The 14,975-nt window shown below is 47.7% G+C and overlaps 1 protein-coding gene across 1 annotated transcript; it reads left to right on the forward strand.

Annotated features, from left to right (window-relative positions):
• Positions 1 to 3,095: 3,095 nt before the first annotated feature.
• Positions 3,096 to 13,273, forward strand: DRG1 (developmentally regulated GTP binding protein 1). The gene is made up of 9 exons (XM_039321077.1): positions 3,096 to 3,253; positions 4,569 to 4,692; positions 6,518 to 6,693; positions 9,854 to 9,923; positions 10,291 to 10,460; positions 10,958 to 11,088; positions 11,523 to 11,690; positions 12,240 to 12,362; positions 12,677 to 13,273. Exons 1-9 carry the CDS (start codon positions 3,212 to 3,214, stop codon positions 12,774 to 12,776), a joined length of 1,104 nt encoding a protein of 367 aa, XP_039177011.1. The 5' UTR covers positions 3,096 to 3,211; the 3' UTR covers positions 12,777 to 13,273.
• The last annotated feature ends 1,702 nt before the right edge of the window (positions 13,274 to 14,975 follow it).

Here is a 14,975-nt window from a genome sequence, read left to right on the forward strand (position 1 = left end):
CCCCGCGGAAAGCCCCCCCCGAAGCGCCCCCCCCGCTCCGCCGCCGCCTCCCCGGCCTCCCAAGCGCTGCCCCCTCCTCGCTTCCTGCCGCCTCCCCTCCCTGCGCCTCCGCCAATGCGAGCGCGGCCACGGGCGCCGCCGCCCCCCCGCCGGCCGGCCCCTCGGCCTGGCTCTCCGCGCCCCCCCTCCCGCAGCTCCGCCCGCCCCCCCAGTCGCAGGGCCTGGTGGAGCGGGGAACGGGACTCCCCCGCCGGCCCTGGGCGGGCAAAGCGCCCCTCGGGGACACCAGGGCCCCGGTGGGGGCTCGTGCTCCTGGAATCCCCCTGGGCAGCCCACCCTCCGCCGCTTCGCCCTCTCCCCCCCCCCCCCCGACCCCTGGGCAGCCCCTTGACTCTTGGGCGGCAGAGGCCCTCGGAGCCCGCTTTGTCGCCCAGAGACTCCCCGGCAGTGGAACCTGATGGGGCTTAAAGGTGGCATTTCAAACAGAGACTAAAGGAGAGAACCCCCTCCTCCCTCCCTGGGACCCCTTTCATTTTCCTGCCCCCCCCGACCCCCCAGACTGCCAGGTCGCCCCAAGTTTTGCTCGCCTGATGCAAATTGGGTTGCTTGCTTCCTTCCTCCTCCTTCCTCTTCCAGGGCATCTACTTAAAGCATCTGTTGCCATGGCACCAGCATCCACATTTCCAACCTCCCTCTCAGAGAGCAGAGTGGAGGAGGCCGCCCCCCAAAGTTGCCAGAAAGCACAGAGGGCCCAGGCCGCCAGGAAACCTAGCCTGGCCTCTGGGGGGGATGTTTGGCCAGCTAAGGGCCTACCGCCATCGGGGTCTTCTGTGGGGAAATCAGCCTTGGGGTGGATGTGCCGCATCCCTGGGGCTCCCAAGTGGGGGGGGGGGCTTTTGTGAAAGTTAAAAAACAAATGCATGGGCAAAGTTAGAAAACTGAAGTGATGCTGCCCATTGATGCTCCGTCAGGAGGGGGCTGGTTTCCTTGCACCCCCAAGTCATAGTGAGCCAGGACCGTCTCTGGGACTGACCTTCAAGTAGCTGGTGATGTCCACAGAGTTGCCACTGGCAAATCCTGTCAGTGCAGCTCCTCCAACTCCAAGCATGAAAAAGGATGAAAAAAGCTGCCACATGCAAAGGGGCACAGCGGGACAGTGGAGTCTCCCAGGGGGCTAAATCCTTCGCAAGGGGGTCCCAGGAGCCCCCCTCCCAAGGATTGGCAGCAGGAAGAGGGCCCAGATAAGCAGACACCAGCACCTGCCTGCCCCTCATCCCATGGATCACAGGCCTTTTGACTACACAACGTGTCCAGCTGCCACGCTGTGTCCTTTTGGGCCATCAGTTGGTGACAATATGTCCAATGAAATCAGATTAGTGGTACACAAATGGCTCAGTTTTCCATCACTTTAAGGCAGAAAGTGATTTATTGCCTCTTGGGTAAACATACACATTGTGGTTTCTTAACCATAGTTTGTGGAGTAGTCTGGTACCTCTGGAGAAGGATTTGGCTGTGATTTCCTATTAAACATCTTTTAATTTTGGTTGTATTTGTTTAGTTTGCTTTATTTTTTATTTTATTATATGCCATCTGGAATTGCTATGTTTAAGTTGAGTGCCCACAGAGTCTTTAAGTAAATCCCAAGCAATGCTCCAGCCACCTTAGCAGTATGTATAACACCAGCAGAGGTGTATCTGGAAATGTATCAGAATAGAAATTATAATTCTCTCTCATTTCTAGCTGGACCGAGGGTTTGAAATAGAAACCCAGGACTCCTGGATCCTGGATTAGGGCATTTCCAGAGAAATGAGCAGTCAAATGACATCCAGAGTAGCTGGGAATCTTAAAAACAGGCTTTTCCATCCCTCCCTGAATTGTAAGCTTATTAATTAGTGTTCTTTATTGTGTGCCTTTGAAATAAGTAGGATTTAAACTGAATTATGTTATTCTATTTGTCTAAAATATGCTGCTTTAGGTATATGCAGGGTATACTCACGATGACCATTTTCAAAAGAACATCCTAAAGTCACTGGACTAAGCCAACTGGCAGAAGTAACTTTCTCCTATGCTGGAAGCCTGTCCAGTTTTTCAGGTTTCCCTGAAAGCTTATTTCTGGAAGGAAGGAAGGAAGTGCTGCGGTTCCTGTGAGAAGGGGTGAAGTTGGGCACTCCACTTGAGCACCATTATCAGTTTATTAAACGAGTGTGGAAATGGGACTTGGCTTTTGGTCCTCACAGGGAAGGCTGTGTGTTTATACTCAAATTCCCTCCTTTGGATTTTGGAGACCTCCAGGAAAACCCCGCCCTGAGCAGCCAACCACCAGCAGATCCCTCTCCCTCGGCCTCTGCTGATACTCCTTCTTCGAGGCCAGCTGTCCAGCAATATGGGCCTTGGTGCTCTTGGCAGGTGAGAGCTGGATTTGGAAGCCGATGCTCCTGTGCAACAGGCGTTGCACCCTGGAAGGGTGCGTGCAGACTGAACGGATGAGCGCGTTCACACAAGATGCCCCCGTCGGGCACTACGCCCTTTTTCCTCCCTCTCCCTCTCCGGCAATGGGGACGGGTCCGTAGCCCGGCTGTGAGCGGGCCCCAAACTGCCATTCTCTGGGAGGCGGTTGGACACCGTCCGCTCTGGGGAAGCCAGCCCGGGGCCACTTTGCTGGCTTCATGCAGACACGGAGGCCGCCCCCCTCGTTGGCGGAGGCGCTGCGAACCAGGCCCTGAATTCTGCCCCCGGAGGCGGCGCCCTCCGTCCCCGGGCTGCAGCGGGAACGAGCGCAGCGCGGGATCGGGGCTGGCGGCGAGTCGGAATGCCCCCACTTGGCGGGGGTCGTCCTGCACGGCGCCCCCCGGGCTTCGGCCGCAGGGGAATCGCTCCCTTTGCGCCTGGGAAAGGACCCCGGGCGCGCCGAACCAGCGGAGCGAGACGGCGCTCCGCCGCCGCTCCAGCGCTCGGCTCCAGGGGGCGCCCTCGAGTGGCGGAGGAGGAAGGCGCTGGAAGGACGAGTGCCGCTCTGGCGTCCGCGCTCTATGGCATTTTCGCGCCCTGCATCAGGGGAAATCGCGCGCAAGCCGGCGTGTCAATTCCCGTTCGTTTTTGCTCCTCCCCCGCAGGGCTGTTGTCGGAAGTCGCGCGAGGGTTGTATTCCGCGCATGCGCTGCTGCAGCCTGAGGGGTGCAATCTCTGAAGCGCCGCCGCCGCCGCCGCCGCCATGGCTACGACGCTGGCCAAGATCGCCGAGATCGAGGCGGAGGTACCGGAGGGCCGAGGTGCTGCTTGCACCCGGGCGGGGGGGGGAGCCGTGGCCTTGTGATGGAACCTTCCGCACAGCGGCAGTCTACCGGCCAGGAGTCAGTCGGGCGGAGGCGAGGGCGCCCTGCCCTCCCTGCCCGGCGGCCCGAAGGGCTCTGCGGCCTCTGGGCTCGTCGGCAGCGGGCATCCAGGGGCGCCGCTGGAGGGAGACAGGCCGGATGATGAGGGCGATTTTTGCGGGGGAGCCATGAAAAGACGAGCGAAGCGACGGCCAAGATTCGCTTTCCATCCTTCCTTTTGCGATCAGCTCCAGGCAGTGAATTGTCCCCACAACAACAACAACCCTGCGAGGTGGGCCGGCTCCAAATCCCTCAACCGGCTCTCGTGCCCAAAGCAGGACTAGAACCCAGACCCGCCTGGCTTCTCGGCCGGCACCTTCACCGCAAGGCGAACGTGGTGCTTTCCTAGGCAGGAACCCCGGCGGAGACGCCGTCCTGGCCCTGCCCAGCCCCGGGGTCCCCGTCCAGTAACCGGCAGGGACGCTGCGTGGCTGGGCGGCCAGGCTGGCTCTGACCCGGGACGGGCGTCGGCGGCTGAAACGGGGCCTCGAGCGGGCAACGAGCTGGAGATGCGTGAATGGGGCAACTTTCCTGAACCACCTCTGTACAAAATGGACCTGCTTCTCTTTTTACTGATAGTGCAGTACTGCAGGCCACTTTAGCTGACTGTGTTCAGCAGGTCAGCGGTTCAAATCTCACCGGCTCAAGGTTGACTCAGCCTTCCATCCTTCCGGGGTAGGTAAAATGAGGACCCAGATTGTTGGGGGCAATGTAAATATATATATATATACATTGCTTACTGGTGTACACTGCTTAGAGAGTGCTTGCACTTAAAGCAGTATATAAGTCTCATAAATAAATATCAGTAGGGCAGGACGAGAAACAACAGTTGGAAACTGACCAAAGAGAGAAGCAACCTGGAATGAAGGAGAAACTTCCTGACAGGGAGGACAATTAACCAGGGGAACAGCTTTGCCTCCAGAAATCGTGGGCGCTCCATCATTGGAGATTTTTAAGAAGAGTCTAGACTGTCACGTGTCTGAAATGATATAGGGATTCCTGCTTGAGCGTGGGGATGGACTAGAAGACCTCCAAGGTCCCTTCCAGCTCTATTCTATTCATTTCTGCTATAAGAAGCAGGTCTGTCTTTCTGAAACCTGAGAGGCCAGGTCACAAGGTTGGCCCTGCCATGTCTGTGCCAGTCCTGGAGCCGATAGATTTATCTGCTGGCCCTGATTTTTTTTCTCTCTATTCCAGATGGCTCGCACCCAAAAGAATAAAGCCACAGCCCATCACTTGGGGCTGTTGAAGGCCCGCCTGGCCAAGCTGCGTCGAGAGCTGATTACCCCAAAAGGAGGCGGAGGGGGTGGACCCGGAGAAGGTGTGTGTGTCCTTTCAAAAGGATGGCGGAGGAGCATGGCATCTCTTGCTGGGGATAGCAGTACACTTTCAGAGTCCCTTTTGGTAACCAGTGCAGAATCAGCAAGGTGGCACTTGTGCAACCCCAGGAAATAGCAAGCCAAATTTTGCGAGGTGGGCGGACCATGTTTCATCCTGCTCTCCATATATATTTTTTTTTTACCAATAGAGACCACACCAAAATAGAAGTAGTTGATAGTCTGTCTCTTGGTATAGGGAATAACTGCCCCTATGGAGCAACCAGTCCTTTCCTTTTCAATTGAATGTGTCAAAATGTCCTTTTTGTCCACATGTAAATACATTCAGATTCAGGTATGTCTTGTCCACGCAATCCTTTTGTCAGCTGAACTGTGAAATTATTATTATTTTTTTTTATTGAAAATTTTTTAAAAGTTTTACAAATAAACAACAACCCTCACCCAATCCCTCCCAAACCCACCCCTCCCTCCCCGAACTTCCCAGAACTGAATATAGGCTTATTTAAAAAATTTTTTAAAAAAACTTAAACAACATTTACAACTTATACAATAATTAATAATAATATATATATGATATAAGCATTAAGAAAAAAAAAGAAAAAATACTTAAAAAAGAGAGAAAAAAGAAAAAGGAAAGAGAGAGAAAAAGAAGGAAAAAAGAATAAAAAAGAATAAAAATTCATAAGACGGAAACAAAAGAAAAAAGCAATCAATACAAATTATGAAAAAGCTAAATAATATTTTTCCATATTCAAATTGTGTTGAATAAAATTTATCCATTTTTCCCATACAACAAAAAATTTCTCTTGAGATTGCTCCTTTAAGAAAGCCGTAATCTTTGCCATTTCTGCCAAATACGAAACTTTATAAAACCACTCTTGTAAAGTAGGCAAAGAATCCTTCTTCCAATATTGTCCAACTAACAGCCTAGCGGCTGTGATCAAATTTAGCATCAGTATAACTTCCTTAGCATCACAGTCAGTAATAATACCTAATAAAAATAATTGCGGGGTAAATTTTACCCTCCTTCTAAAAATTCTTTGAATATTCCACCATATCTTAATCCAAAAGGCTTTTATATTTTTACACGACCACCAAATATGAAAATAAGTAGCGTCCAAACAACCACATCTCCAACATTTAGGCTGTAGATCAGGGTACATAATGGACATTTTCTTTGGATCAAGGTGCCATCTATAAAACATTTTATAAAAGTTCTCTCTTAAGTTCTATGCTTGCGTGAATTTAACATTCCTCACCCAAATAAGTTCCCAAGTATCCAGTGAAATTGATTCACCAATATTTTGTGCCCATTTAATCATACAATCTTTAATTAATTCAGATTCTGAATACATTTCCACTAAAACCCCATAAACCCTCTTGATATGGGTTGGTCTTTGATCCCTTACTTGTTTGATGAGATTTTCATCTTCTCTAAGCCATCCCATATTACAATCCGTCTTCCATCTATCCACTATTTGTCTATAGCTGAACTGTGAAATTATTGCCAACCTTATGCTAGTATAAATTGTAGCAACACATGTAAACTGTGTTGAGCATGTGCCTGTTGCTTTATTTGAAGAACATAAGCGAAGGGTGTAGTATTTTAAATGGGTATTATACTTCTCTTCTTGCTTTCAGCAGCTCAGCTGTCCTTTGGGGGTAGAAGTGGGCCCCCAATATGCTGGAGGGAGGGATAGCTGTGGGCCTTCCTCTTGCGCAAGAGAATACCAAGGTGGAAGTTTCTCTCCTTTGACTTTGCTGCTAGAGGCATTCTGGGGCCTACTCTGAATTAATGATCATTGTTAGGTTTTGATGTGGCAAAGACTGGCGATGCCCGGATTGGTTTTGTGGGCTTCCCTTCGGTGGGGAAGTCTACTCTGCTGAGCAATCTTGCTGGTGTTTACTCGGAAGTAGCTGCGTACGAGTTCACAACTCTAACCACAGTTCCAGGAGTGATCCGATACAAAGGAGCCAAAATACAGGTGAGGCCTATGAAGCCAAGACTTGTGCCTGAAGCCAAACTTAGCGAATATTAAAAAGAATGACAAAGCATGTTTGACAAATAGGTAGAAAAATTATTACAAAATCCCAAGACTGTAGACCAACCTGACTGTACAGGATCAGCCAGAACTGTTTAGAATCATTTGTAGGAATGTTTCCAAATGGAACTACAAGAAATATCTCTCAGAAACTGAGAACCTTTCAAATGTGATCTAGTGGGTTTTAAATTAAATCCTGTGAAGAAAGATCACCCTCCCCCATAAATAGTGGGTTCCCTGGAACTACAAGAGGTCGGCAGAATGCAGAGGTACCAATAAGGATTAGAAAATTATCCTGATGCACAAGGAACTGTCCGTTGAGCTATGAATTAAAAGGGATGTTCTAGGAAATAGAAGTTGGGTGCAATCATGCAGAAAGTTAAGGTTCAAGCACAAAAGGAACTTAGGTTTAGAGCCGTCAACAGAAACCGAAGGAAAATGCAGTAGTCAGTGTTACTGCTAAGAGAAGATGGTAAAACAGGAACGGGGTGCATCAGTTTGTGAAGCCTTCTAAATTTTCAATATTTCCGATCAATATGACCTAAAACATGATCTGTTGTCCACACAAGTCCCAAAAATGGATAAAGAGTGCAATTAAATGAGTTAAAATATTGTACCTGTTTGTTAATTTACTAGGAAAAATGATCCAAAGCTACATATTTGTATGTGGCAAAAGCATGCAAAGTTTTGCTTTCAGTAGCTCCTTGTCCTCCCTTGGGCAGCAATAACTGCAACTAAATGTTTCTGATAATTGTTGTCTAGTCCAGTACATCAGCTTGGAGAAATTGTAGCCTCTTCCTTCTTGCAGAACAGCTTCTGCTCAGGGAGGTGGCTGGGCTTCCTTGCGTGAATAGCCCACTTCTGGTCCTTCCACAAGATTTCTCTAACGCTAAAGCTCAGCAATTTGACTTGGCCATTTCAAAACATCAACTTCTGCTTTAAGCATCCTTTGGTCAGTGACTGTGTTTTGGATCTCTGCCTTGCTGCACATCCCACTTTCTCTTGTGCTTGAGTTCACACCTGAACACAGTGGTTCTCAGCCTGTGGGCCGGGACCCCATTTGGGGTCGAACGACCATTTCACGGGGGGTCGCCAAACAACGCAGTCCGCCATTTTTCCCCCCCTTTTCCTTAGCTGTGCTACTCCCTTTTCTTCTATTGGCTTTTGAAAGCCAATAGAATAGACTCTCTTGAATAGAGTCTAATTCTATTGGCTTTCAAAAGCCAATAGGAATTGTCCAGGCTGTCTCTGCCCTGCTGAGCCCGCCAAAAGCCCCATTCTGCAAACGGTGCTGCAAGTTGTCTGCAGCGAAGGCGAGCTGTCTGGAAGTTTCCACCCCTCCCTCCTGAGCAACTACTAAAAATGTAAATAAAAGAGGGCCAGGGGTGGGAGGTGGGAGGCTGGTGGGCGCAGGGAGGGTTGCTGGCACGCGTGGGGCCCGGCGGGTGCCTTACCTCCCTTGGACTGGGTCAGCTGGTGGCCCAGCTGGTGGTCCCCCTGCGCCGTCTCTGCCGCTTGCCAGCTACGTCTTGGCCGGCGCAGGGGGCAGCACCACACATGCGCGGTGTTCCCAGGCAGGGAAAGTCCTCGACTTAACGACCGGTTGGGTAGTCCTCGACTTACGACCGGTTGGGTAGTCCTCGACTTACGACCGGTTGGGGGTCACGGCATTAAAAAGGTTGAGAACCACTGCCTTAACGTTTTCATTTAGAACTTACTGGTACAGTTTGGAATTCATTGTTCGACCAATGATGGTACGCCGTCCAGGGGCAGCAGAATAGGCCCAAAGCATGATACCGTTACCACCGTATTTCACACAGATGCTGGAATGCCGCGCTGGCCTTCCCCACGCAATACTTTTCATTCAAGGCAGAAAATTCTGTTTTAGTCTTGTCCATTCACAGAAATTCTTCCAACAGCCTTCTGGGTTATTCATAGGGGCTTTCACAACTCTAGATGGTAGCAGTGTTATTTTTGGAGAGTGGAGATTTTGTGCACACTGTCTGCATGACAGTGGACTGTTGGAGTCCAAAACTTTTGGAAATAGATTTGTAATCTTTTCCAACCTGGTGAGTATCAATTGTTTTTGAAGGTCCTCAGAAAACTCTTTTATTCAAGCCATAACATCCCTGTGTGGAGATCAGACATTTATAGTGAATATCCAGAATTCTGTTCTTAAAATAAGGCAGGATTTATCTCACTCCCATTTCATTATCATCCCATTGATTGAAACACCTGACTCTAACTTGCTCTAATTCTATAGGTTTGCATATGTTTGCCACATACTAATATATAGTTTTGGGTCACTTTCCTCAATAAGTCAATGAACAAATAGAATTTTTGGTCTCATTTCTTTAACTAGGTTCTCTAGCTAGTTTTAGGACATGTGGAGAACAAGTCACATTTAGGGCAGAAATGTTGAAAATTCAGAAGTGTCTGCAAATGTTTAAGAACCACTGCAAGTGTAAGTATAAGTGTAAGTATTAAGAAAAAAGAAAAGTTATTGTTCCTGTGTTCTGCTGTGGTCAGAATATTGTGGCCAGTTCTGAGACTGCATTTTATACAAGACATTAATAAACTGAAGGTTGTCCAGAGGAAAGTAGCCAAGGTGAAAATCCTGGAAGGAAAAACTTAACAGGAATGGTTGGAAGTGGTATGTTCTTTTAATTACTAGATTTAAAGAATGGGTTGAATCGATACTTGTCCCTTGCTTGTACATCTGTCAGATCCACATGTCAAGCCCATTGGCATTCCAGAAATATTGAAGATCATCCAGCTCGTCAGTCCATCCAAGATGATTTGCTTTTGACCATAGTACAACAGAATTACTTTGCATTTACTCTCAGATCACCCCCAAAGCAGATAAATAGCTGTTGCAGGGAGGTTGTTGAGTAGAGTTTTGGAAGCCAATCTTGGGTGGAGAACAATGCAATGGATGTGGAAAGGATCAGTAGGAGGAGAGTGCCAGAAATCCTGATGGTCAGCAAAGTGTGGCTGAAGTGTCACAGGACAAAGGGCAACAGGATAACAGCGGGTTGAGGTGTGCTGTCTGGCTTCTCCACATCTCTCTTTTCTGATTTGTTATTTCCCACAAACTTTGCAGCTTCTTGATTTACCAGGAATTATCGAGGGTGCCAAAGACGGGAAAGGCAGAGGCCGCCAGGTCATTGCAGGTGAGTGCTGGTGGTCCCAGGGCAAAAGGGGAGAGGAGGACTGGCTGGTGAAGTGAAGAGAGTAGAATAGAAGAGATGGATGCTTGGTGCTGCTTTTGCCTCTGATCCCAAGAGTATTGCATCTAGGAAACGCTTACTTTCATACAAAGTAAGCGCGTGGCTTTTTCTTGCTTCCTTGACATAAATCTGATTAAAAATGTGTTTTGTTTATTACTCTGGTTTGAGCTAGGAGATGATATGACCGTGATTTTTTGTTGTTGTTGTTGTTGTTTAGATTCCAACTGTTTATGTTTGGGTTTTTAGAAGAGACTGACAGAAAATATTTTCAGATTTCACACACACCCCCCCTTTCCCTTTTTTCTCACAGTTGCCCGAACCTGCAACCTTATTCTGATAGTTCTGGATGTTCTGAAGCCTTTGGGACATAAGAAGATAATTGAGACTGAGCTGGAGGGCTTCGGGATACGTTTGAACAGCAAACCTCCCAATATTGGCTTTAAGAAAAAGGACAAAGGTGGCATTAACCTCACGGCCACAGTAAGTAGAGGTGTGGGGAGGATATTTCCTACCTTGCTGTGCGTAAGAAATCTGCCCTGCTAAATTTGCCATTTGCTGTAACTGAAGGAGTGTCTGGAAGGGATCTCTGGCAACAGGCCCCGAGTCTCAGCAAGGGCTCCGTTCGAAGTATAGCTCAAGATTTTGGTTCCTTCGTGACAGCAGTGAGACAGGAAGAGAAGCAGGCCCTGCTGTTTGGTCAGGACACTTTCTTTTAGGGTTCTGGAAAGGGCTTCTGAGGATACCATCTTCTGCTCCAGGGTCGCTGCTGTGAACTTCTGTTTAGCATCCCTGCTGTCTGGGTGTGCTGTGGCCATCTCCTGTCCTGACACCTGAAGCTCCATAGCAGCAATTGCCAGTGGGCGCATTAACCCCTTCCTGCCATATGGCTAAGCCTACCAGCCCATGTGCTTCACTTCTGATCCAGTCCCTATTGTGGTCTGCAGGGTTCTGTATATCATCATATTTTGTTTGATCAGTGTCCACAGAGCGAGCTGGATATCGACACCGTGAAGAGCATCTTGGCAGAATATAAAATCCACAATGCCGATGTCACCCTGAGGAGCGATGTGACTGCAGATGACCTCATTGATGTGGTTGAAGGAAACAGGTAGTTTTCCTGGGCTGATAAAGGAGGAAGGGTCTGGGGGTTTCTCATGTTACATGGCAAGGAACTGGGTTGTCTTACAACCTGGCTGCTTTTTTGGCAGAGGCCTTGCAGGAACAGCCTGTGCTCCTCATCCACTCCAAGTGCTCGGCTTTTTTGCTCTTTTGATTGCTTCTAAGCCCAAAGGATTGTTCAAGAAAGGGGTGTTAACTGCAGTGAAGGTTGCAGAGGCCTCTCTTGGCAGCTGATCAAATGCCAAACCTTTCTACTCATTAGGACTATAGTAAATAGGCTGGATGTATCTTACAGGGCAGTCTCTCTTGCTCTACCAACTTGGTTACTGTAACTACCTAGAATTGGAAATCTCCTACGTCTCAGCAAGATAGGAAGGACCTCTGTCTCGCTTACATTTTTTGCTCACTTCTTCATTCTTGCAGAGTTTACATCCCATGCATTTATGTGTTGAACAAAATTGATCAAATCTCCATTGAGGAATTAGACATCATTTACAAAGTGCCCCACTGTGTTCCCATCTCTGCTCATCATCGGTGGAATTTTGATGACCTGCTGGAGAAAATCTGGGACTACCTTAAACTTGTGCGGATGTAAGTTTTGGTTTGTCAGAGCTCAAAGTCTTCCAGGACCTTTAAAAATGCTCCCTGGTGTCAATTTCCCCTCAACTCTGAAATCTCAACTGAATCCTCTTGACCCTCCGTGTTCCTGGTGATTCTCGGGGGCCCAGAATTTTGGCAGTTTTTCAGACATGCAGGATTGTAATCAGAAAAAAAAATGTATGTTTTGGAATCATTCAATTCTGTTCTGTAAAAGGTCCGTGATATTTTTAGGACTCAGAATGATTTTTTTCATGAGATGTTGGAGGACATGCTCCAGCACTTATTTATATAGAGAGAATGGATGTGTCACAGAGAAGACCATCTCAAATCTTTTTGACTGACATGTAGTTGTTTACCAGGTAGGAATTATTCTGGTAAAGGGGCCTTCCTTCCTGCTCCCTCAGTTGTTGGGGTACGCTTTGGGTTACCCCCTTTATTTGTAATAATAACTAATCAAGAAGAGTAATCTTGGTTAGAAAGGGGGCTTGTCTGAAAGCATAAATGCTTGATAAAGGAACGTTTCATTGTGTTTAATTGCAGTTACACTAAACCCAAAGGGCAGCTCCCAGATTATACTTCTCCAGTGGTCTTGCCTGACTCTCGGACTACCGTGGATGATTTCTGCATGAAGATTCATAAAAACCTAATTAAAGATTTCAAATAGTAAGTGTGGTCTGCAAACAGCCAATTTAGTTCCTTTAGGACTATAGTAGAGGTGGGAGGTGTAGTCCTGCTTTTTGGGGGGGGGGGGAGGGACAGCTGCTGCCTAGAGACCTTAGACCAACTGCGATGCAGGAGAAGATATTGAAAGCCAAGCCAGCCAGCCAGATGCTTTATTTAAATCAAGATATAATTCATCTACAACATTCTCCTAATCTATGAAGGAAGTTCTGTGATTAAAAAATAAGATTAACGTAGCATGGTTTTTTTCTTAACAAATCTATGGCATTAAATCTGTGCTAACTCTTTTCTTCCAGTGCTCTTGTGTGGGGCTCGTCCGTCAAGCACAACCCTCAGAAAGTAGGAAAAGATCACACTTTGGAGGACGAAGATGTCATTCAGATAGTCAAGAAATAAAAAAAAAATCCATCTGGCCCATCAATCGTGATTCCTTTCAGAAAAAAATAATTATGGAACTTCCTGGTTGAGTGGATGCGAACATAACTGCAAATTTGTGGCCTAATTAAAATCTCTTTCCTGTGATGGGCGTGAGAGCTTTGCCAAGACATGGCTTTGCACTGCTGTTTCATTGAGTCCACATTTTTGGCCTGGGAAGAGTTCAGTCCACGGAGCTTTTGTGCTGCCGACATAAATTGGGATGCAAATGTAAAACTCTCCATTATCATTTGTGGATTTGTATACAAAAGAGGTGGTCCTGTCCTTGTTACTGATGTAAATAAAGTCCACAGACAAAAGCTTGGAGAGGCCATTCTCGTCAAAAGGGCTTAGGTGATGCTTTGAAATAGGCAGGCTTGACGTTTAATTCTTTGAGCATGTTAAGATTCTGCAAGATTACAGTTGGCGTCAAGAAAAACAATAAAAAGGTGATTTGAAAGGAATCACTGAAAGGAAAATCGGTGTCAAATATTTCTGGATGACTAAGGAATTATTGCAACAGATCAGAAGAAGTTTCACCAAGTCTAGCAGTTCACCAGCATTGGCTTTCTTACCCATTTTATCCAAACATGGAGAAAAATAACCCATGAGCTTACTCTTAACAGAAATAGAGGGCTTACTTGTTGGTGTTATTAGCATCAAGAACTGTGAGAATTTGGTCAGAGTCAGAACAGGAAATAGTGAAAGAGGAAGGTACAAATACTCCAGTAAAACTCATTTGCCCTCATTTGTCTTCTCAGCCACTGCGGAAATTAAGTGAGTTACCTTAGCTGTAAGGACCCACCCCACTTAAGAAGACAGAACTCTTGGAATATTTCTTCCAACAGGCATCTTTATTAAGAGAAGATGGTTGCAGGTGTTCTAGGCAAGACTTTGAATTGGTAGCACCCCATTGGGCAGTTAAATGCGGTCTTCCATTCATCCCCTTTCTTAATTCTCACGCGATAGTAAGCTTCCCCTTAGGTCTAGTTTAGTAAAAAAAAAATTTCCCTTTCGAGAGGTGTGACAACATCTCCTTCATGAGGGGCAGGGGGTATAGGTTGCTTTCACTGATTGTATTCAGGGCCTTATAATCCACGCATAAGTGTAAAGAGCCATCCTTCTCTCTAAAGAGGACGGGCGGCCACTTTAGACTTGGCTGGCTCAATGAACCCCCTTTCTAGGTTTTTCTTTATGAATCTTCCCATTTCCTCCTCCTTTGGGCTCATGGAGTATAATCTGGGCTTCGGGAGTTTTGCCCCAGACTTGAATTCAATGGCACAGTCCATGGGTCGGTGGGGGGGGAGCTCATCCTCCCTCTCCTCACTGAAAACTTCAGCAAGGTCTCTATATTCCTCTGGTATTTCTGTTAGTCCCTTTTCCTCTCCCATGGATGCTTTTTCTATTCTTGATTCTGGTAGCTCCCCTTGGGATTTTAAGTCCATAGGGTCCCCCTTCGGGAATTTGATTTCTGTCGTCCTCCAATTCACCCAGGGGTTCCATTTTTTTTTGCCATTCTATCCCTAGGATCATTGGGCATTCCATGCCTGGGGTCACTACAAACATTGTCTTCCTCATGTTTGCCCAGGGAGAGTTGTATTGGTAAAGTGGCTAGGGTAGCTGGTACCCCCCCTGCTATGGATCCATCTAACTGGCCAAATGAGATTGGTTGTTCCAGTCTCCTCGACGGAATGCCCAGATTCCCCACTAGCGTTGGGCTAATGAGGCAGTGGGTGCAGCCAGAGTCTATTAAGGCTTTCACCTTCACGGCTTCAGGCATGGGGGGAATTAATATAGTCACTGTCTTGAGGATGGGTGCGATGGGTCCACTTACCAGGGGTTCGCCCTCCGAGCTGTCGTCTGAGGCATCCACCAGCCCTTCTTTCCCCTGATGAGCAGAGGTGGGGGATTCCACAGCCTCCATCATTCTCATGGCAGGTTCTTTTGGCTTAGCTGGAGACTTCCCGGATTTGCTGGCCGGTGATCTGTTTGGATTGTGCTGGGGGGCTTTTGAGTGGCATTCTACAGTCCGATGCCCCTCTCTTCCGCACTTGAAACACCCCATTTGCTTCTTGGCTGTAGCCGGTGGTTTCACTGGTTCACATGTCAACTCAGGCGGTGAGCGGCTCCACTGTTTTCCTTGCCGGTGCCTCTTCAGTATGTCGATCTCTGCTTCCTCTG

This window comes from Crotalus tigris, unplaced genomic scaffold, assembly GCF_016545835.1.
Source record: "Crotalus tigris isolate CLP2741 ecotype Arizona unplaced genomic scaffold, ASM1654583v1 scf7180000023720.1715460, whole genome shotgun sequence".
NCBI classification, from domain to species: domain Eukaryota; kingdom Metazoa; phylum Chordata; class Lepidosauria; order Squamata; family Viperidae; genus Crotalus; species Crotalus tigris.